The sequence below is a fragment of the Corvus cornix genome, chromosome 4, assembly GCF_000738735.6.
Source record: "Corvus cornix cornix isolate S_Up_H32 chromosome 4, ASM73873v5, whole genome shotgun sequence".
NCBI lineage: Eukaryota > Metazoa > Chordata > Aves > Passeriformes > Corvidae > Corvus > Corvus cornix.
In genome coordinates, this window is record NC_046334.1 from 32,480,992 (window position 1) to 32,502,700 (window position 21,709).

A 21,709-nucleotide genomic window follows, 5' to 3' on the forward strand; every position below is an offset into this window, starting at 1 on the left:
TGAAATTGGAAAACGAGTGTTAAAGAGGTCTGGTTTATGTGTCTGTCCCTTTGTCTACCAGAATCAGTGCCTGCAATGTCCAGGATGTCAAATACTAAAGAAGTGGAGCATCTGTGGAGTTTAGCTAAACATAAACTGTTTGGAGACTTTTTGGAAGCACTGACAATCCAGGGGTGGCCAAGAGCATGAAATTCACAGGAGATGTTGGCAGAGCTGAATTTAACCAAGGAAATGGACAAGGCCTGCTTTGATTTCAGCAATAAGGTGTGAAACTATATAGCACCCTCACCGGCCAAATTACCTTCCAGCTCTGTGTCAGCTTTCCTGACCCTACAGATTTAGTTTGTCATTTTAGTTTTGTTATTAAATGTTATGTTACTTTTATGTTATTTACTAAATGCCATAGTTGCTTATGTCATGTTATTAATTTTCCACGTGCTGGTGCTGTTGTCCATCTGTGGTATTTGCTAAGCTTTTGTTAGCGTATCACTGGAAAATAAAAGTTCCCTTTCTTACTGAGGGGGACTTAGTTATACCCTGCAGTTCCTCAGGCACCAGCACCTCTCATGGAAAATCTCAATGGCTCATGGCAGCACTGTTCCCCTCAACTTACACAATCATGTCTGCAGACCTCACAAGAAGCCCTTCCTACCCTGCCTGGAGAAAAAAGGTTTTTCAGAAAATGAAACATCACAAGCAGGTTAATGATCCCATTGAAAGGAATGAGATAGATTTGTCTTTACAAACAAACTGTGGGTTTGCTGATAGGTAAAGATAGACACTGAGAGATGAAAGAAGCAATAGGAAGAACCATAAATTTCATAGGAAAAGAAAAAGGGGGCTATACATTAGAAGGGGGTCTGTATTAGGCGATTTGGGGAGTCTGTACCTCTCAAGTACCTCAGCCAATGGGGAAAGACAGAGGGAAATGCAGCCGAGAAATTAGGATAAAAAGGAAGCTGCGTCCTCTAACAATTTGAGAGACCCCAGGGGAATACCCCACGGCATCTCCCTTTATTCGAATAAAGTAACAGGACTCCTCTGTCTCCGTTTTGGATGTAAACCTCTAGTGTTTGTGCATTAATTTTCCTGACACCATCTTGTAGCAATGGCCCCTTTGCTTCAAAGGCCGCCAGATGGAATGTCAAGAGGGCCAGTCAAAACTTCCATCCTGCTGCAGATCCCTTCACCTACCCTGGCAGGGAGCTGACTTCACCCAGTCTGAAGCACTCTGTCGCCCAGTAAAACCTCCACCACTGCAGTTTAGCCAGCGAAGAACAGATTCAGGCACCAAGGACATGCTCTGAAGACACGGTCAGCTTCCCCCTGTGTCCAGGTGAGACACAGGCGGTACCAAGCACCTCCAGAACGGGAGGCAGGGCGGGATTCCCCCGCATGGGGAAGGCCGGCCCATGCAGGCGCTGCCGCAGCCCTCAGCGAGCGGCGCAGAGGAGGCCGTGGCGTCCCGTTAGTTGGGAAGGAATCTGGGCAACCTGGTGCCGGCAGGAACAGGCCCATCAGCCTGGACAGCGGGCCTGCTCCCTCGGAGGTACAGTAAAGTCCATCTCCCTGCCGGACTAAAGGGGCCGGGATGGAAGACGCTGGTGCAGCCCTCAGCAGCCACTAACCCAGCCGCACCGCAAGGCAACACTGCGGGCGCCCTCAGGAAACACAGAGACCTTGGCCCGCACCGCAGTCTGCGGGAAGAAAAGCGCTATAAAACGCTTGTGACCGACCCAGCGCGCCCCCGCCCTGCGAGGGCGAGAGGGAGGAAAGAGGCAGCGCCTCCCACCCGCCCCTGAGAGAGAGGCGGTGGAGAAGGAGGCGGGCTCCCCGTCCGCTTCCGGAGGCAGCCGCGGCCGTGCGCGATGGCGAGCGGGGTGAGCGTTTGTGTCGCGCGGTGGCAATGTCGCCGGGCGCGCGCGGCGGGAAGATCGCTCGGGGCGGGCGGAGCGTCCCGCACCGGGCAGATGAGGCGGGCGAGCCCTCCTTGCCCTGCTGTGCCCTCCCTGCCCGGGTTCCGGGGGGCTGCCTGGCGCCGGCGCCGCGGGCCGGGGCCGCCGTGGCCGCTCCCGTCCCAGCGCTGGCGAGAGCCGGCGTGCGAGGGTTGTCCGGGCGTCTCCGCGCTCGTGCCCCACGACTGTGAGGCCGTGCGGCGGAGTCGGTGCCGCTTCTTAGGCGTGGGAGGCTCCCGCTGTGAGTATTTGCGGGACTGGGAAAGAAAACACACGCGTTTGCTCCCCGCCGTGTGTTGTACTCGACCCCCGTGCGCGTTCTGTGGGCTGCGCTCCGGCCACTCCTGGGTCGCGGCCGTGGAGGAACAAGCAGAAGACCTTGAGCTTGCGTGGCTTCCTGTGGGCTTCGGCCAGGTGCGACCGAATCGGCGTGAAGGAAGGGGTGAAAAAGGGGCCTTCCTGCCTGCTCAAAAAGCCATTGCCTGGCACGTTTGCTGCATTAGTTTAAGAACAGCGCTATAGTCCAGACCTTCTGCCAATATTGCTCTGAACTCTGCACAGGCGGTCAGTGCCCGGGGCCCCAGAGAGCTCGGTGGGCGCTTGGCCGGACGCTGAAGGCTGCTCCAGGCTGGCACTGGGTTTGGAACAGCTTCTGTCACTGCCCAGAGCTCAGTTTCATCCCGACTGAGATAGCTGATCATGTACATAGCCACAAGGAACCCAAGAGATGTTCTCCTGTGCTAGTATCGTAACAGAGGAAATGAAGAACTGCTGGAAGTTGGTGTTTTGGGTTTTTTTCCAGCTGTTGGCTTCAAGGTTTTCAGCAATGCAACAGCACAAAGCTTTGAATAATTAGAAGGCAGAAGAAGATGGGGCTTTCCTTATGCCCACTCTGAATAGTCCAGGAGCCTTTGTGGCTGTGTGAACTGAATCAGAAATTACTATTTCAAAATGTGCTTTCAGATGTGTACTGTTAGTTTTAGATAATCAGAATTTATACTGTAAGGAGATATTTTTTCTCCTCTCTGTCTTTAAATTTGTGTTTAACTAAGCTTGTGGAAATCACATTTCAGGAATGCGCAATCTCCTGTGCAAGAACAAGTGATGACCTGATGAGGGGACAGATTGAAAACCAGTAAATTATTTACTGAGTGATGGCTCCTCTTGCACTTTGTGCTTTGAATTTAGATTTTCTGGCAAAATCTTTGGTAGATTTAGAGATTACGACCAGTGGCTCACACGGTGATTCCACAGTTAGTTACTATGGCACATTCCATGCATTTTTGTAATATTTACCCTGGTATTAAAAAGCAGGGCAAGGAGATTTCATAGTTATAGTTTGGGGCGTTTCTGTCTAATTTAGATCCCTGCTGGCTGTTGGAACAGGTACCTGTTTTCTGTTACAAAGCTTTTAGGGTCTGTAGTATTTATTTTCCCGAGTTTAAGCCAAGGTAAGCATCTGAAGATTTGCTATTACAGGTACCATGAAGATTTTAACTGGCTCTGGCAAAGTCTGATACTGTTTACAACAGAAATACTACAGAAAGGCATAAATTAGCCATTCTTTTCTCCTGATCACAGGTGATGAATCAGACTTGGCAAGCTCAACAGGTGGTCTTGGCACTGCTTTTTCTTCCAGAAAGTGAAATTTCTAAAAGGCTGGGTGACTGTATGTCTGGTCTTGGAAATTTGCATTAATCCTCTTTCAAGCATTCCATGGGAACACCACAGCTATTTTGAACACACAAAATGTCATTTTCTTCTATTGGTTTATATTTCTGATAGCAATGGCTTAGACCTTGTCATCTTCGTAAAGCCAACCTCTAAGGGTAATCCAGATGCTTATCCTTTCAGTAGCTGAAGCTGCTCTAGGTTGTATGGCTATAATGCCTGCTGATTTTTTAAGTCAGTTGTGCATATGTACCTGTTAATAGGGTTTACAGATCCAGAAATCCTCCTCTTTCATCCAGGCTCTGCACTGTTTAGATTGAAAAGCTTCCTGGGATGTTTAGGTGTGGATGCAGAGCAGGATGTGTCATGGTGTTGAGAGCAGTGAATGAAGACTTGTTAACAGTGATCCCTGAGGCCACTGCAGAGGTGTCAGTGCTTAGGAACTCGCTGCCAGGAGCCTTAAAGCAAAGTTCCTCTTGTCCCTCTGCAGCATTGGAGGGCTCTGCATGTGAGCTGCACACATGCATTTCCTTGCCAGAATCCTACTCGGAAACCATCCTGATAAGGAACAGGAAATTCACTCTTGATGTGGGTCTCCACAGTTTCCTTTCTGAACTTGCCAACTTTAAACACTATGCTTAATGAACATATCTGAAATGAATGGCAATCTCTGGTTTTAAACTCCCATTTTTATTATGCAACCTTTCCATTCATGTTGCTCACTTCGCTGCATTGTGTCTCCTAAGCACTCCCAGGCTTATTATATTTTTTGCTCAGTAAGAGAATGACATCCAAATTTGAGATCTTGGCTTACTCATTATTGTTTAGCTTCCTGAAAGCAAATGTGGGGCAATTAAACCTTTGTGTTGAAATTATGAATTTCAGATCTGGGATTCTTTCCAAAAGCCAGTAGTGCTTCTTTTATTTTCTCACTTGGCTGAACAAGAATTATTGAGTGAACCATACAACAGATGTCCTCTTTTTGTTGTTGTTGGTTTTGTCTTTTAGGTTATTAAATGCAAGGCTGCTGTTGCCTGGGAGGCAGGTAAACCTCTCTCTATTGAGGAGGTGGAGGTTGCTCCACCAAAAGCTCATGAAGTTCGTATCAAGGTAATTACATAAATTCTTATCTATATGTTTTCTATTTTGGGAGACTGAATATTAAAGATGAACAGTTTGTTTGCCAACAGAAGAAATGTTGAATAGATATCATTAGTTCATTAGTATCTCAGCTGGCTTTACAGAAAATAAAATTACAGTATTTAGATCTTCTGTTTATGAAAAACACTTTTAGTTTCTACTAGTCTCACTTCATAGTCTGGTCTGAGGATAATGGCTAAACTTGGGGATTAATTCCAGTTGTTACAGACCAAGTTCCCACAAAATGTCTGAACCGAGAACATGTTTATCATGTTTGAAGGAAAGCAATTTGTCATTTGTGGCAGCTGTGTAACATGCTGGATTTTACATCAGTCAGGTCATAAGTTACTGCTTGCTGAGCTGGGATTGGTCTCAGATTCCCTATATCCAAGTTTCTGATTTCATCAGGACTTCAGTAGCCTGTATCTGCCAAAAAGCATACATTGATGTGAAACGTTTTTCTGTAGAAAGGATTTCTGCATGGTGCTGAAGACCTAAACTGGATTTATGCAGTACTGACAGTTCTGCATGGTCTCTCTGGTAATTTTACCTCTGTGTCTTAACTTACTTCAAATCTGACATGCTAACCTACTTTGAGATGACTTGGAGCACCAATTTCTAGCTATAGGAAACAACATGACATCTTTTACCCCTTTCAGTGTCACATTTTGGTTGACAGAAATTATAAAATGTACTATCATGACTTTGCTTTTTCAAAGTACAAGTGCCTTGCCAGGAGTTGAAAGTATATTGCCCATATCCCAAATGCTGCCAGAACTTTGACCTGGCAATTGTTCTGAATTTCTGACCAAAGGGAATTATTTACATCTGTGCTACTATTCTGTTCTTTAGGGTGTCTCAGATTATGTATTTCTTCACAGATAGTTGCCACTGCTGTCTGTCACACTGATGCCTATACTCTGAGTGGTGCTGATCCTGAAGGATGTTTCCCTGTGATCTTGGGACACGAAGGAGCAGGAATTGTAGAGAGTGTTGGGGAAGGAGTAACAAAAGTAAAGAAGGGTAAGAAAATACCTTACAAGTTTTCTGCCTTCCTTGACAGTGTTACTTTATTTGAAGACCCGCTGTCAAATTGGGCCACTGAAATGCAATATTGTAGGAGTTAATACAATGTTTTATTTTGGGGTGTATGCCTGTGTAGATTTCTATGGCCTGTGAGACACAACACTGATCTATTCAATGAGCTCTTGATTTAAAACTTGAAAGAGCCCAGAATACCAATTTTTTTACTTTAAATTGGATCAATGTGTAGTTAGAAGAGGGTTGGGGATTATATTTTTTTTCAAATTATAGTTTTTGTCTGTTAGTTTAATTAAAAGGCTTAAAGTGTTTAATCATGTTGTTCACTGTTGATTTGGGGTGGTTTTGTTCTATAGTAACATTGCTACTTGTTCTGGAACGATGAATTTTGGATGGGCTGTCTGCTCAGCCAGGATTAAAGTGGTTTATCTAGCACTCTATAATACCACTGTGTACCATACAGAGCTTTTAGTATGCAAAGGTTTTAAGTGAACACAAGCTCAAATAAAAACAATGACAATCAAGTAACTTAATTTTTTTTTTTCAGAATGCCTTGCTTGACTCAATGACTAGACACAGAATGTTTTTTTTTCTTAGGGGACACTGTTATCCCTCTATACATCCCCCAGTGTGGAGAGTGCAAGTTCTGTAAGAATCCTAAAACAAACCTGTGCCAGAAGATAAGGTCTGTTGGACTTTTTTTTTTTTTGACACACTACAGCATTTGTTCAATGTATACCTGCTGTAGTTATCAAAAGTAATTGACAGAAGTTTTATTTGAAGAATAAATCTGTTGATGCATCATTTAATGACTTGGAAAGTATGTGTTTCAGGAGTCAGTTATGCAATTTTTTTTCCATTCTTCCTTAAAATTTCTTTCCTTCCCTTAAATAAAACTTTTTCTCTCTTTTCATATATGTTAAGGTGCAGACTGCTACCTTGTGTCCACAGGTTTGAAAACATAAATGCTCTTACTCTGTATTTAATCCATACTTAAGGGAAGCACTTCAGAGAATTTAGCTCTTGGGAGCAAACACCAAAGCTTTCAAGTGGTACAGACGGCTCCTTTCTTCCTTAATACCTGCTTCCCACATAAATTTGCAGCTCTTATTCTGGAAAAAAGTCTCCCAAACTCAAAAAAAAAAAGCCCCAGTGATATAACTGACAGGTGCTATTCAAGGGGAAGGCACTGAAGGAGGCCAAGACAGTGGTGGTGTACTGTGGCACAAGCACTTAGCATTGGTAGCTAACAAAGACAACATGTTAATATCAACTCCATTTCTTTCAGTGCTTCCATGAAGTAATTAACAGCATGAAGTTTTAGGAGTTTAGCATCTCATTTCTGTGAACTCCTGCGTTTATTGAAATGGTCCAAATATAAAGGTGCAATTATGCAACTGCCTCTCAGTGCTGCTTAGTGAATTCTGTCTAGTGAGACTATTTGCTGCTTAAGACTCTGACTGCACTTTCCTGTCTTTGCCTCAAGAATTACTCAAGGGAAAGGAGTCATGCCTGATGGTACCAGCAGATTCACCTGCAAGGGAAAGCAGATTTACCACTTCATGGGGACCAGCACCTTCTCTGAGTACACTGTGGTGGCTGATATCTCCGTAGCCAAGATAGACGCTGCAGCGCCTCTGGACAAAGTGTGCCTGCTGGGCTGTGGCATCTCCACGGGCTATGGGGCTGCTGTCAACACTGCTAAGGTAAAGGCTGTGCTTGTGGTACACACAACTTAGGGACCACAGCAGGACTGTAAACGTGATGTACCAAATCTGTATTTCTTCTTCCTCTTCAACTGATGAAGTTTAGCTAAGAATTTCTTAACTTCCCCATAAGAAGCAGATCAGGTCACAAGAACCTGTTGCCCTCTGGAAGAAATTCAGGTGGACTATTCTGCATCCCTTTTGATACCAGCTATATATAAATTACTTTCCCAGTTCATTTGCTGCAAGTCATTCTGATAATCTGAAGCTCAGGGTGACACAGGTGGTAGGTGAGTGGGCATGAGTCTTCAGGCAAAAGAAAAAGCTTAGTACCTAAAGAGCTTTTTGGATTAAATTTATATATAGTTTCCTTTATCTATAAAATCTTATAGCCATATATATTTGCTTCCATTTTTTCCTTTATTACAGACTCCTTAACCTACATTTCCTCCTCATGTGGAAAAGGATGAATTTTTGTCTGCTGCTCATGACTCCATTCTTACTCCTAGGTGGAGCCTGGCTCGACGTGTGCTGTGTTTGGTTTGGGAGGAGTTGGGCTGGCAGTTATCATGGGCTGCAAAATAGCAGGAGCATCCCGGATCATTGGCATTGACATTAACAAGGATAAGTATGCCAAAGCCAAAGAATTTGGAGCTACTGAGTGCATCAGCCCCCAAGACTCCAAGAAGTCCATCCAGGAGGTGCTGGTTGAGATGACTGATGGTGGTGTGGACTACTCTTTTGAGTGCATTGGGAATGTGGGAGTCATGGTGAGTGCTTGACCAACAGGAGCATATACAGGGAGGACCAGCTCAGCTAAATAGCAAGAGCAGCTGCTTTCTTAACACAGAACATGCTAGACTCATTTTTTCATAGTAATGATAACTGCTATGACTAAAAAAGACAATTTACACTCAATCCTAATTATGTAATGAAAGCAGCTGCTACTTCTTGGGTTGAAAATGGCACTTTAAAATGTTTTTTCCTTAACTGGACTTTTTTGAGATCCTGAGTTTCTTTATGGTGACAGTTGAAAAATTAACAAAACTCACATAAAATATATTGTGCAGTGAACAGTAAACTCTCAGGGATCAGTCAGTATTTCCCTAATTTCTCATGGTGAATTTCACCTTTGGAAATGCAGACGTATTGCTGAATGTAAGGCTAGGTTTTCAGGAATTACAGTAGCATTCCTAACTGTCAGTAGTATGGTATGTGATTACAGTTTATCCCAACTCTCAGTGGGAGTTCAGAGTGACTTCTTTGAAAGCTAGATAGGATATAAAAAGTGCAAAGCGAACCTTTAACGCATAAAGAATCTGAACCAATGGAAAATATAATGTAATTTTCAGTGTATTTACTGTTCCTTAAATGCTGATGTGGTGACTCATTAATTGGGGAAAGGAAGTGCTACCTGTCCAGGCAGCATAAACCTTAGCAATAACCACTCTGCTTTGTCCTGTCTGTCCATGAAGAGGGCTGCCTTGGAAGCCTGCCACAAAGGCTGGGGAGTCAGTGTGATAGTTGGAGTAGCTGCTGCTGGCCAGGAGATCTCCACACGGCCATTCCAGCTGGTAACTGGGCGGACATGGAAAGGAACTGCGTTTGGAGGTAACTCTCTCTTGGTATGGGGATAAAAATAATTTACTGTGGGCTAAAGCTGGGAAGAACACACCACCTCAGTTTTGCTTGTGCAAGAAATGTACTATTGACAGACGATCCATAAATGCTGTGTTGACTTTTAAGATAAAGACTTTTAAAATCTGTTATTCCTACGGACAGGGTACAGATTAACACATGGGTACGATATCTAACATATTTTGAAGAGAGAATATATCTATATGCTATTCAGTACTAAAGGGAGACTGCTTTATCACCAAGTGAAGGTTTGGTTCAGTTTGATCCAGTGAAAGGACCTATTCTTTGGGGAGATTCGAACTCACATCAGTGTGTTTGTGTTGCTTAACCACTCAAGAAAAATTGTGGGGCCAACATGATAATGTGCTGTAAAGACCTTTAAAATAAAAAGGTAACAAGTGCTTGATACACGTTTTCTGCTGTCAACTCAAAAACACATTGAGTTCTTTTTTTCGGGAATTCAGTAATTGCTGAAGTTGATGGAAGTATTCAGACTTTTGAGTTATTACACTGCTCTTTGTCCAAGCAAGACAAAACTTATGGGGTTGGGTTATAAAGATACATAGGGGGCCTGATAGAGATGTCTTGTGTATACTTTCCTAGGTGACGGCTGCTACTATGTTGAATGCTGGAACAGCTAGTGAAAGATTTGTGCTTTGGATAATATTAGTGTGCTTTTGCCAGACCTCTGTGGGAGGGACAAATATGTCAGTTGCTTCTGTTCCTTTTCATATTGATGATACAAGTGCCTGTGTAAGGGTTCTATTTTTAATTTTCTGAGATGGGTGGAAAAGGGAAAAAACAAGGCATATTTTCTTTCTTTCAGGCTGGAAGAGTGTAGACAATGTACCCAAACTGGTGACTGAATACATGTCCAAAAAGATCAAGGTTGATGAATTTGTGACTCATACGCTGCCTTTTGACAAAATTAATGAGGCTTTTGAGCTGATGCATTCAGGAAAAAGGTAATGTTCACAATATTGAAAGGTAAAGAAGACATTTCTTGATCAGACACTGTCAAAGTACAGGTTCCCTGCCCACTGTCATGTTTTAAACAGGGAAGCTAAAGGGTGACGTATACCACATGCATTGATTCTGATACAAACACACTTCTCTGAGCTTCCAGGCATGTGCCAAAACACAGGCACACAGTAAAAAGCAAGCAACAGTGTACAAGACAAATACACACAGATGTAAAGCTGATAAAGGGGACAGGACAGTCTCAGGCATTCACCATTGCTAGAACATTCTTCCTTATAAAAAGGAATGTAAAGACACTGAAGATTACATATTCGGTAATATTTAGGTTCCTCTGCAGATATACAATTAGTTATGAGCATTATCTCCAGAAACCACCATGGGCTTTGTATTTGATCTCAGTCTACATCTATCTCTTGTATATAACTTTGGAGGAAGTACTAACTTTATCTGCTTTAGCTCATATGTATTCTGTTTTGGATTAATCAGTTGGCTGTTACTGCATTTGTTACAATTGGAAACACTGCATTTATGCAAATTTCATCCAGCAGTTATCCCCTGTCCCAATTAGAAACTTGGGTATCATTTCAGTGCTTTATTCATACATGAGCATGTCCTAGGAAACTAATACTGAAAGCTACCTAACATTTTCCAAACAGACAAAAGGGGAAATGCCTGTTAATATTACTGCTCCTGATCAATCTTGGCTAGCTACTGAAAACTGACACCTAATTCAAAAAAGTGTCCATTTGGAGTTTATTTTACTGGAGGAGAGACGAAAAAACCCCAATGATAACAAGCATTATCCTGGACTTTTAGTAAATATTATAGGCATAAGCATGACGTCATTCTTACAAAAGAAAGAAGTTAAAATATGTCTCAGCAATGAAAGGGAGGGGAGAGAGAGTGAGAAAATTGACTTCTTGGTAATTTTTATTTTCTTCTTTATTTTAAGCATTCGAACTGTCCTAAAATTTTAGAGCCAAGTGTGGACCTTCTAACTGGCCAGCAACATGGTAACTGCCTTTTTGTAATGGAATTTTTGATAGAAGATAGAATCAAGCAACTGAAAACTCACTGGGACTAGGAAGACCATGTATTTTAGGGTGAGCATTCTGGGTATTAAATAATAAAAAACTGTTTACCACTAAATAGCATAACAGAATTAGTCCTGATTATGGAACTTGTTTCTATAATCATTCTTCAAATTCAGTAGTGGCAAACTCAATCTGGTTAATAAAAGCTTATTTCTAAACCCATTCTTGGAATTACTGAGCATTAAGAGTGATTGCTATCTTACTTGTTCTGCTCTAGTGATTTTACAGTGTGTATGTGACAGAGTGTTCAGCAGTCTACAGCAAATGATGTGGGATTCACTGCAGAAGGCACAGCTAAGCACAGGGCTGAGAAGCAGCATCCATTTGCTGCAACTGTGCTGAGAAAGTAGCCAGAACTTGTCAAGTTTCTGAGGCTATTCTAGGACTACAGTGGATTGCAGCATCCAGCTCAACACTGAAGCCAACTATAGAGCAGATACTTCAGTGTTCTGAGGGATCCATGTTCGGGGTGGTCCGTGTTCTGCCTTATTTCCCATTTGTCTCATTGACAAGGCCTCTTGTAAAGATCATGGCATAGACTCCTCTTGTCACTTGCTCTAGTAGAGTCTTCCAAGGCTTCAGTAGGACAGCTTTCCCATTTCCTTAAACTTACTGGCAAATGAAGCAAGACTTTGCCGCCAACACTGCAAAAACAAACAGCGTGGGATTGTTACCTCTACATGATCATGCCATTGAAGCAGGCACTATTACTGTTACAGCAAGTCTGCTCTTGAGGGTGTAGGGGAACAGGAAAGAGCATTGTCTGATGATGGCTTCAGGATTTTCTGAGATTTTTTTTGTTGGAGGGGGAGGGGTTAAGTCTCAATTTTGGAGTTGCAGGTTTTCTTAACTCTAGGTGAAGTAATCTGACTGGAAAGAATTCTTTTTGTATTGAAACCTGTAACCAGTGCCTCACATCCAGAAAAACACAGAGAAAGAGCAGAAATCAGACTGCAAAGCAGAGGCAGAAAGACTAGCCAGTTAAAAGAAAAGTTAGATACATAAAAACTCAGTGTTTTTCAGTCAACCAAGGACACTGATGAAGTGAGAAGTTTCATGTTTTAAAGAATCCTGGTCAAAACAACTGTTACAGAGAACACAGAATGCAAACAGTAATCTTATTAGAAGAAATTCCCTCTCACCACTAAAAATTACCCCAAGCCACTGCTATACAACTGGGACAATTGCATCTTTTCCATCTGTCATTAAAAAGATGCCTAGAGCATTCTGAAAATAGTTGGGGTACTGCATTTTTAACTTTGTTTCAGACAGTAAAGAACAAATATGAATGTTACAAGAATTCAATTTTGAGCATCAGGAGGAACTAAAAACTGAATTTGTACAAAGAAAGTGAGCCCTTTAGCCCAGCAGTGAAGTGATTCTCAGTAGCTTGTAGCTCGAGGAAGGCTGGCTGAACATCAGAAAATTCAGTAGAAAACTTGCTGCTAAGCTGTTCCACTGAGAGTACGCCATAATTACAAAATGGTATCAATACAATACTAACTAACCTGGCAAACCACCCCCCAGCTGGATGTAACAGATTTAAAATACACTGGAACAGCTGCTCCTCTATGCTGCACAGACTGGCTGAAGACCACACAATCATGTCTGCATTACATGATTAATTCAGAGAATGTGAATCTCAGAGTGTGTGTGTGGGAAGCCAGTCTGTAATGCCAACAAGAAAGACACGTACTGATACCGGAGCACTTGGGTCAAAGACTTGCAGCTTCTTCCTAGCCTGAAGAGCTGATGTCCCAGCCACTACTTTGTCCTGCAAAGCATTTGATTGAATGGAGCATGTTTGAAATAGGGTTTTTTGGAAGTTGTTCAGCAAACAAAGGGACTCAAGAACAAGAGCTTCTACCTCATTTTTGGTGGTCAAGGTAGTGTACTGAACTGCACCATCCTGACAATGGTAACTTCAACAGACAAAAACTTCCCACCAAATGACTGTGCATGAAATGTACATGTACTGCTGGCTGTCATGTAAAACATGCAGGTTGGCCTCTCTCCTCCTGCTGTTAGTCCTACTCAACACCATCTACCAAATTTTCTCTCCTTAAGTATTCAAGTCAAGTTGCAGAAACAGCATGAAGAATTTCCACACTGCCTTACACGACAGTACAGGGAAAATACATTAAGAGATTGTTTCTGAACTAATTGCAGGATTGTGTTTTTGGTAGAAGTGTAGACAATTGCTAAAAATGTTATTAAAAAGTAGATTTAAGTTGAGATTTTTTATTTAAGTGGATAACAACTTATGTAAGAATAAAAAATAGTTAATTTCCACAATCTAGTCAGCACAAGTCTAGTACATCATGTTCAAGCAAAGACACAGCTAGGTAGGTGAAAAAATAGCTTTTCTCATTATTTTTATCTAATAAGTTTTGTTCTCAAGCCTGATGTGCCCTCTCATGTTGGAAGAACTGGTGTAGATGCTGACTAAGCTTTCCACTCATTTAAAACTACTGCAGTAGTATGAACTCACTATAAGCAGTTCTCCTGCTATGATTTCCACTTATAGTCAGAAATGCATAGCATCATAGACTACCTGTATTAAAAATGTGCTAAATTTGGTTTGTGTCAATACAACAGCAAAGAGGTATCCAAGTGGCACATGTGTGGGTTTAAGGGTGATTTCTAACTGCATGCATGTACCAGTGGGGCTTGCACTTGTGCAAGCAAACCTGGATATAACTGAAAATTCTACGTCTGGGTTTGGATTACAAGGAAAAAAAAAGTTATTTCTGTTAAAAGCAGCTGCAACTTTTATTTTATAGACCAAAAATGAAGCCCCCCCACCCCCAGCATCATACACACACACATAGAAAAGGCAAGACCATTGTAACCATTCAAGTGAAGGATATGGTGGGCAAACCTCCAGGACAGGCATCTCCTCAACACATCTCATTCAGCGCAGTGAATCCCACTCAAGTACTACAGTCTGTTTGTTAAAAATCTCTACACACACATGCATACGCACGCACACACGCTCCCTGTGCATCGTGTCAGGTCACTTTACTGCATAATTAAAAATAAGAATAAAGGTAATGAAAACATCGCAGTGATACTCTTACAGCAACAGAGGTCTGAGGCACTCAGGGCAGAGAAGACGTTTTCTGGTAAATTTGGGAGTAGACGAGTCCAGTGCTATGAAGCACTAACCCCTTTCCCCCACCTAAATTCTGCAGGCCAAGGAGAGCCAAGGGTATGCAGCACTTCATGTTCTTGGTCTGTGGCAACAAATTCACCAGACATCTTGTAAGAAGTGTATTTTATGCCCATGATTGTATGATTTAATGTCTGTGTTGGTTTAAGTTTTTCTTGTGTTACAGTGGTGTAAGACGAAGTCTACAATGGGGTCTGAAAATTTTTTCATTACAATTCAGAAGAAAAAATAAATTCCCTCAGCAGAGACACCAAAGATGATGGAAGGGAAATGGGCATGGAAAAAGAAAGGATAGAGAGAAGGGAGGCTTAATCAATCCACACTCCTTATCATAACAGTTTCCAGCTCACCATGACCCATTAACAGAATATAAAGGGGTATATATACCAACATTGCCCACTCTATACCCTGTCTGAGGAAAAAAATACCAGTTTTCATAGCTGCCCCGCTAAGACTTTCCAAAAGCCTGAAACTCACACAACTGAGGGGGAAAAACAATTACCCGTTTAAAAATTACCAAAAGAAAATGAATACAGCACTGAACGTGTTTCATTTTCACATACTCAGACCTGTTTTGAGATACTTCACTGTAAGTCTTGCAAATCCAATCCCCCACAGCTACTGTGGATGTACTTTTCAAAAACGCCCCACAGTTAACACACGTAGGGATCCCATGAATCATGGGATCTTTTTGGTTCTTGTTTAATTCCTTTACCTAGGCAAGTCTGATACATCAGCTTCACCATGCTTTTGGAGCAGGAGGCTGCCTGCAAGTACTGCTTCACCAAGAAGCAGCTTATTCCAGGGAGCTGCATAGAACACAGACTTTGTTAATTTCCCATACGATCAAATCTCCAGTAAGAGAAACAAGTCCTGCCATTAACGCAGTGTGCCACCCACAGTGGCAATCACCACAGAAGCCACCAGCAGAGAGATGGGGGCAGAATGAAAGGTAGCCTGCTCTTGTACGTGCGTGTCTTTCTCCCTTCTGCCCCCTTCTCAACTGATAAACAAACAAGGCCTAGAACAGTATCTGCAGAGGCAGGAGCAAGTCTTTGGAATAAGAAATGCTTAAAATCTCAGGTGCCACTCACAAACCAAGAGTGACAGGGCACACTGAAATGGTGAAAAAAACCTGGATCCCAAAATATCAAGTCCCAGTGGGAAAGCTTACCCACGCTTTTCTAGCTAATATCATGGCAGCAACAAAAGCAACTGTGGGTCTAACTGGAAGAAAGGTGCTAAAGAGATAATTGAAGAAAAAAAGGAAAGTACAGTGTGAGTGTTGTAGGTAGGAGGAAAGAAGGAAATTCTTTAAATTCTTCTCTGCATTTGCAGACATTGGGTCAGGTTCTTTGAGATATTCCTCTTATCTACAATCACTGAGAACAAAGTAAACGGTGAAATCTTTCTATTCTGTACTCTTAAAAAAATGCATAGTACAGGGGCAAAAAAAAAAATATTTATCGTTCTGATGCACCTCTCAGTGTGGACTAAGACTGGGTCATGAAGTGGGGGCGAATGCTGTCCAGGCGCCGGGTGAGGATCTCACAGCCCGTGTCCGTGACCAGCAGCGTGTGTTCAAACTGCGCCGAGCGCTTCCCGTCCCTCGTCACCGCAGTCCAACCATCGGGCCAGGTCTCGTCCTGCCAACCACCTGAAAACAGAAAGCATCACTTCTTGCCAGTTTTTAAGTAACAGATACCACTCCCCCAAAGAGAAATGAAAAAATCTATCAGCTCTACAGGAGAGAACAAACATCCTGTTCCATCACTACTTAAGAGCAAACAAGAGTAACCATTTTAGTCTACTGCTAAATTGCTCACCTTCACAGATCATTGGTTCAATAGTAAATACATGACCTGGCTTCATGACTCCAACTGCCTTGTTTTCTGCAATAAAATAAACATTCAGCTTAGAAAAAAAGAATACCATCTTAGTAAATGAATGAATTGTTGTCCTAGCAGAATACAACAGAAACATAGTAAAGTCAGAAAAGCCCTTCTAAAATGATGTGTTCACTTGTCCATCTGTAGTTCTACATTGAGATTTCCCTTAGTTCTTTCCTTCTCCCCATCCTCCAACACTGTAATACTTACTCAAGCAGCTTAAAATTAATTGCTTGCTTTCTCTCCAACAACTGGAATTTCAACTCTGGTTCTATAAAAACACTGAACAAATATAATACAGAAATTTCTGCATACTTCTATAATGAAAAACATCATTAAAAAAACAACACAAGTAAGAAGCACTTAAGATATTCAGACAAGGCTTGAAACCTCATTTGTTTGCACTGAGCCATTAGCTCCAATAAACTGTCAAAATGTGACAGTGGTTAAGTAATCCCATGATTCCATTTATGAAAGACACACTGCCCCCTTATTACCCTGAGTATTGGGGTCATAGTAGTGTCAGACTAATAATGCTGTGTTCACTAGCTAACATAAAACAGCAGAGCATTTCAAGGCATCCAGGACAATAACACAGGAACTTTCTGATTTTAAGTGCACCAGAAATGTTTACGTGGGGGCACATGAACTGATGGACACCAAGACTCCAGGAGTGCAGTTTGACTGGAGAAAGGTTTCGGCCCATTTCTGCTGCCCTGTTTCACCTCGAAGGACAGCGCAGCTCAGATGTGACTGAGCCTGAGAGCTGGAACAAACTCCAGGACTGCACAGGAACCATTAGCTCCCAGCTATTTTGCTGCTACAGACAATTCGCATTCATTTTTACACTCCCCCATCTAAATCTAATTGTGCAAATTCCTCACACTGGCTAAACAACCTAGAGGCTTCAAAAATCTCAGACATCAAGCTGCCACAACAGCAAAAGAACATTTTTCTTAGAAAATGAGTTTTTTGCTTTTTAAACTCCTTTCATAGTAAGCTAGAAATAAGCAACAGCATTCTTTTTTTCTCCGATAGGCTTTAAGTCCCTCAGATCTTTCCACTTTGCTTTTGCTGGGAGTCTGTATTTAAAAATACCAGAAAAAACACCCAGCATCTTTCTTTCTGGCAACAGATATATTTGCTCAATGAAAAAAAAAGTTGAAACTTCCAAACAGCCAGGAGAGATAAAAGTTTCCTTTGTCTAGGATTGGATTTTAATTGGTACAAAATGCTCTTCACCTCCAAAGAATCCATATTTTCTTCCTTTTACACAAAAAGTACATATCAGGAGTTGATATCCTTCTACCCTGCAATTAACAGATTTTCTCTGTTGTCAGAAAAAAATAACTTAGGGAAATGATGACATGGAAAGTCAGGAATCACTAGATTATAATATATAACCCCAACGTGTTAAGGCCCATTAGGAGATGGGAAGATGGAGGCAGATGGTCAGGTCTGAGGAAATAAGGGTCCTATCAGGGAAGCTTTACAGCTGAAGTGGTTGTGAACTGTTCATCACTGCTTCATGATATTTACTCTGCCCTTTGTTGTCCACTGGCACTTAACCTTCCGTCCTTTGCCTCTGTGGATGCTGTTTCTGAGTCTTGACAGAAAAACTGGTACGGGGCCATGGACATTTCCAAAAGCTACCACTCCTGGGGGAATGCTCATTCCTCCTCTGCCAAACACTAGGATGAAGTTTCCAGAAATACCAAATCACAACACTCAAATGAAAATAAGGGAAAGAAACAGGATCCAGATTCAAGCACAACACCCATCTATACCATTCAGAGAGCTTTTTATTTACATCTGTAAATGGCAGTAAAGTTTTGCTTGGAACTTCTAAGAAGAGAAACATTTGCCCGTTCATGTCAGACAAGAATGTCTAAGGAAATTCAGGCACGAACTTTGAGCACTTACCCAGTACTGATGAGGGCTAACACTAACCATTAGTGGAGGCAGAGATAGCACAGGCACAGGTTCATAAAGTATGCTACAGGTCCAGAGTTAAAAAAAAACATTATTTCCCAAGTGCCAAAATGCTAACTTGATGGCTTCAAGTAAATTGGGTGCATTCACTGCAAACCACTTCTTGTCTACAGGACAGCACAAAGGGAACGAATACTCACTGGCATAATGTGGCACGTTAGGAGCCGTATGGAAAAGTTTATGGATTCCATGCCCACAGTAGCTCCGAACCACTGAAAATCCATTTGCTTGAGCGTGTTTCTGAATTATGTTCCCCAGTTCTCTGTACCGAACACCAGGTTTTACTGCAAAATTAAAGAGATAGAAATGGAAATTTAGAGAGCTTTCTCTCAACACAACTAACCATCAAACATCATCTCTGTAGCACTCATGGCTTGTGTGTCCATCTGTTCCAGTATGCCACCTCCTATGATCACTTAATCCACTAAGTATATGAGTGAGTGCAATAACACGAGAGAGGGAGGAAACTGTCTCATATTAAAAAAAAACCAAGAGAGACAGAAGAAAACTCCTTTTCCACAAGAATACTACTTTCTTCCTTTCATGGATCTAAGTGTTCACATTAGAAGGATGTCGAAGTTTGAAATTAAAAATTAAGGACTTTCAAAGTACTTGGTAAGCTCTCACACCCTGAGCTGCAGTGTTTCTTGCAATGAATGTATGAACTGTATTTTAATATATACTTACCCCTCTACTGTGTGGCAAATGCACACAAAGGACCAATATTAAAAAAAAATAAGTAAAGGGAAAATGGGTATCTCTACTCTTAGACAAGATTCTCACTGACAACGCTACAGCAAATAAGAATGTTCATAATTCAGGTTTAACTTTTTTGACAATCCCTTTAGGAAGCCTTACATGTCAAAGTGTTTGAAACACATGAAAATGGTGTGAGAAATTCACTTTGAGCACTTGGACAAGGGAGTAATAATGCCATAAAAGCAACAATGTTTCATCATTCAGCTAATGAAGATTCATACCAAAAACAACCTTGAGCCACTTAAAACAAAAAATCAAGCTTTTCCAAGACCATTTCCAACTCCCTGAATATATGCTGTTCCTTCAGGAGCCAGATGTGTGGTTGTGTGGAGCCATCTTAAGCAGAGTTACATAAAGCTAAAACTTTATGTGAATAAACCGTTTAGTTCAATTCTCTGCTAATGTAAGTGACTACAACTGAAACCCCTAAGTTGAATTTACAGAAAATAACAAGAAATTTATACTACTGGAATCTACATGCTTTTCCAAAAAATAAAAAAAAAAAAAAAACCAAAACAAAATAAAACCAAACAAACAAACAAAAAAACCCCACAAAAACCCAAAAACCCCCCAAAGGACATGGTGGGGAAGAGATTAATCTGAGCTAAACAGCTGTGAAGTATGGGCCTGACAGCATATGTGACTCATTTCAATGGAGCAAGGAGCCCTCTGCTTCTCTCTCATACAGCTCCCCTAGCTAGAGCTCTGCTGGTCCAACACCAAGACACTAAGATAAACTAAAGAGGGGAGAGGTGACCCCCTTTTTAACAGCTGAGACACTTGCTGCCACAATTCCTACCCACATGCAAAGTCTGAAACCCTTCAAAACACACTACAGCATCTAAGAAATTGGTACAAAAGACTTACAGTGAGAATTTTAATCTCATTGTAACGAACACAAAGGGAAATTTCTGTCACAGTTTATACATCCAAGCCAGGATACCAAGGGTAAGAGACAACACATGTAACATTTGCAATAAAAAAGTACAGGACCAAAGATACACACTGTTCTGATTTAGCTCTGAAAAACAAAGTGGTCATTTCAGAACAGTAATCCCACATAAACAGGTAACCTATATTCTTCACAGTTCAATCTGGCAGGATTTTCTTGATCACACAGTGGATACACAAGACATAATTCCTATGGATTTTTGTCTTTTCAGTTTGACTAGCTATCTCCAAATTATTAACCAAAGTTATGTTCACTTTAATTTCTTTTATTTACATTTACTTTTGATTAAATTCAAATTTAAAGCCTTACATATACACCTTAAACTTCCATCTTTAGAGGCCATGAAGTGATTGAATTATAATGGGGATTTTAAGAAGCTGCAGGGTATAAAAGATACAGATGATACAAGTATTTCCAGGGACTTGGGAAATTCTTGTTTTGTTTTCTGAAGTTGAACAGAACACTCTCCAGCTACCTTTCTATCTCATTGTATGTCTCGATGCAGCTGCTCTGAGTGATAACTAAGCAACATAATTAAAGTTCTGTAGGTTGTGGAGGATATGGATCTGTCTTCTCTGGCACACTTCCACAGCAGAAAATCAAGAGCTCATAACTAGCTTTATGAAATAACAATCAGGTTTGGCTGGGCTAAAGAGAAATACATTTAGGTGTTCATACAATGTTTTACCTTACCAGTTTTCTGGGTAACACCATACAAATTATAAAAGTAGGGTTTTCCAGAACATACTTTACTTGTTACATTCTCTTTATTACTCAGATCAAGTACGTCTTACTCATCAATGGTCAAAAAAAGGCTGTTTCCATGTCAATATCATCTGAGGATCGGCTCAGCATCAAATACATTTTCCTCATCAACCCACATTTAAAAAGAAGTTGCAGCCACCGCTCACAGAACTGAGCCATTTGAAGGATCACTGCATTACACAACACCCATCATCTGCTGGTGACAACATACCAGTGCCTCTGTGTGCTGCAACAGAAGCCACTCTGAGCAGTGGCCAATCTGAGCAAACATGTTTGAGAAGCAAAACCTTCGTGCTTCAGGCATGTTTTACCTGCATCGATGGCTTGCATTAGGCACTCATAAGTTGTTTGGACAAGCCTCCTGGCACCCTCATCCACTTCTCCGACATAAAATGTCTCATTCAGATCTCCGTGGTAGCCATTGCGATACACAGTGATATCCACTGCAAACAACATCAGATATGGAAAATTAGCATTCTGTTCATCACTTCTTGCCTCTGATTTGCGAAAGAACAAACACGTAAAAATGGGGTATTCTAATTGTGAAGTGATTACTTCACAAGAATTCCATATGAAAATTCTTCCATCAGAACCAATTCTTTCATGCTTATCCTTATTTAGGTTCCATAAAATTAATTAATAACGTAGTGTTTCACTGGTCAACAGTTTGATTTAATGAAATGAAATGAAAGGGGGAGGGGGAGAAAAAAAATCTCCCAGCAATGCAACACACACAGCAAGCCAGCATTGGTTTTCTAGGTATATATAAAAACTGGAAAGAGAAGCTCTTTGCTCCATGGTGATTTACCTGATTAAAGTACTTTCTCAGAATTAATTCCAGCACTAATAGGGGGAAATTAAATTTAAAAAGGTATGTAATCATGGTTTTGCATATCAAGTTGTTTTGCTGTGGTAGCATGGGTACTTTTGTTTCTAAGTCTTTGTCAGTCATCT

The 21,709-nt window shown here is 41.5% G+C and overlaps 2 protein-coding genes across 3 annotated transcripts in view; one reads left to right on the forward strand and one right to left on the reverse strand.

Moving 5' to 3' along the window:
- Nucleotides 1–1,776: 1,776 nt before the first annotated feature.
- Nucleotides 1,777–11,388, forward strand: LOC104697283 (alcohol dehydrogenase class-3). Its single transcript, XM_039550795.1, has 9 exons — nucleotides 1,777–1,880; nucleotides 4,635–4,736; nucleotides 5,648–5,789; nucleotides 6,405–6,492; nucleotides 7,294–7,513; nucleotides 8,023–8,283; nucleotides 8,989–9,124; nucleotides 9,978–10,116; nucleotides 11,085–11,388. The coding sequence occupies exons 1-9, from the start codon at nucleotides 1,869–1,871 to the stop codon at nucleotides 11,107–11,109; spliced, it is 1,125 nt and encodes a 374-aa protein (XP_039406729.1). The 5' UTR covers nucleotides 1,777–1,868; the 3' UTR covers nucleotides 11,110–11,388.
- Nucleotides 10,132–21,709, reverse strand: part of METAP1 (methionyl aminopeptidase 1) — a 31,084-nt gene continuing 19,506 nt past the window's right edge. Inside the window, exons 8-12 of one of the 2 annotated variants that reach the window (XM_010411655.4) lie at nucleotides 21,067–21,198; nucleotides 18,420–18,563; nucleotides 16,225–16,290; nucleotides 15,879–16,055; nucleotides 10,132–11,870 (exon numbers count right to left, since the gene is read on the reverse strand). In XM_010411655.4, coding sequence (XP_010409957.1) covers nucleotides 15,892–16,055; nucleotides 16,225–16,290; nucleotides 18,420–18,563; nucleotides 21,067–21,198 — 506 coding nt within the window. In that variant the 3' untranslated portion in view covers nucleotides 10,132–11,870; nucleotides 15,879–15,891. Of the gene's footprint in view, nucleotides 11,871–13,973; nucleotides 16,056–16,224; nucleotides 16,291–18,419; nucleotides 18,564–21,066; nucleotides 21,199–21,709 lie in introns of those variants that run through there. The other variant, XM_010411656.4, reaches the window with a different exon arrangement.

Coding starts and splice junctions, on each gene's coding strand:
- LOC104697283 (XM_039550795.1), top strand. Junction 4,737..5,647: donor CTCATGAAGTTCGTATCAAG/GTAATTACATAA, acceptor ATTTCTTCACAG/ATAGTTGCCACTGCTGTCTG. Junction 8,284..8,988: donor TTGGGAATGTGGGAGTCATG/GTGAGTGCTTGA, acceptor CTGTCCATGAAG/AGGGCTGCCTTGGAAGCCTG.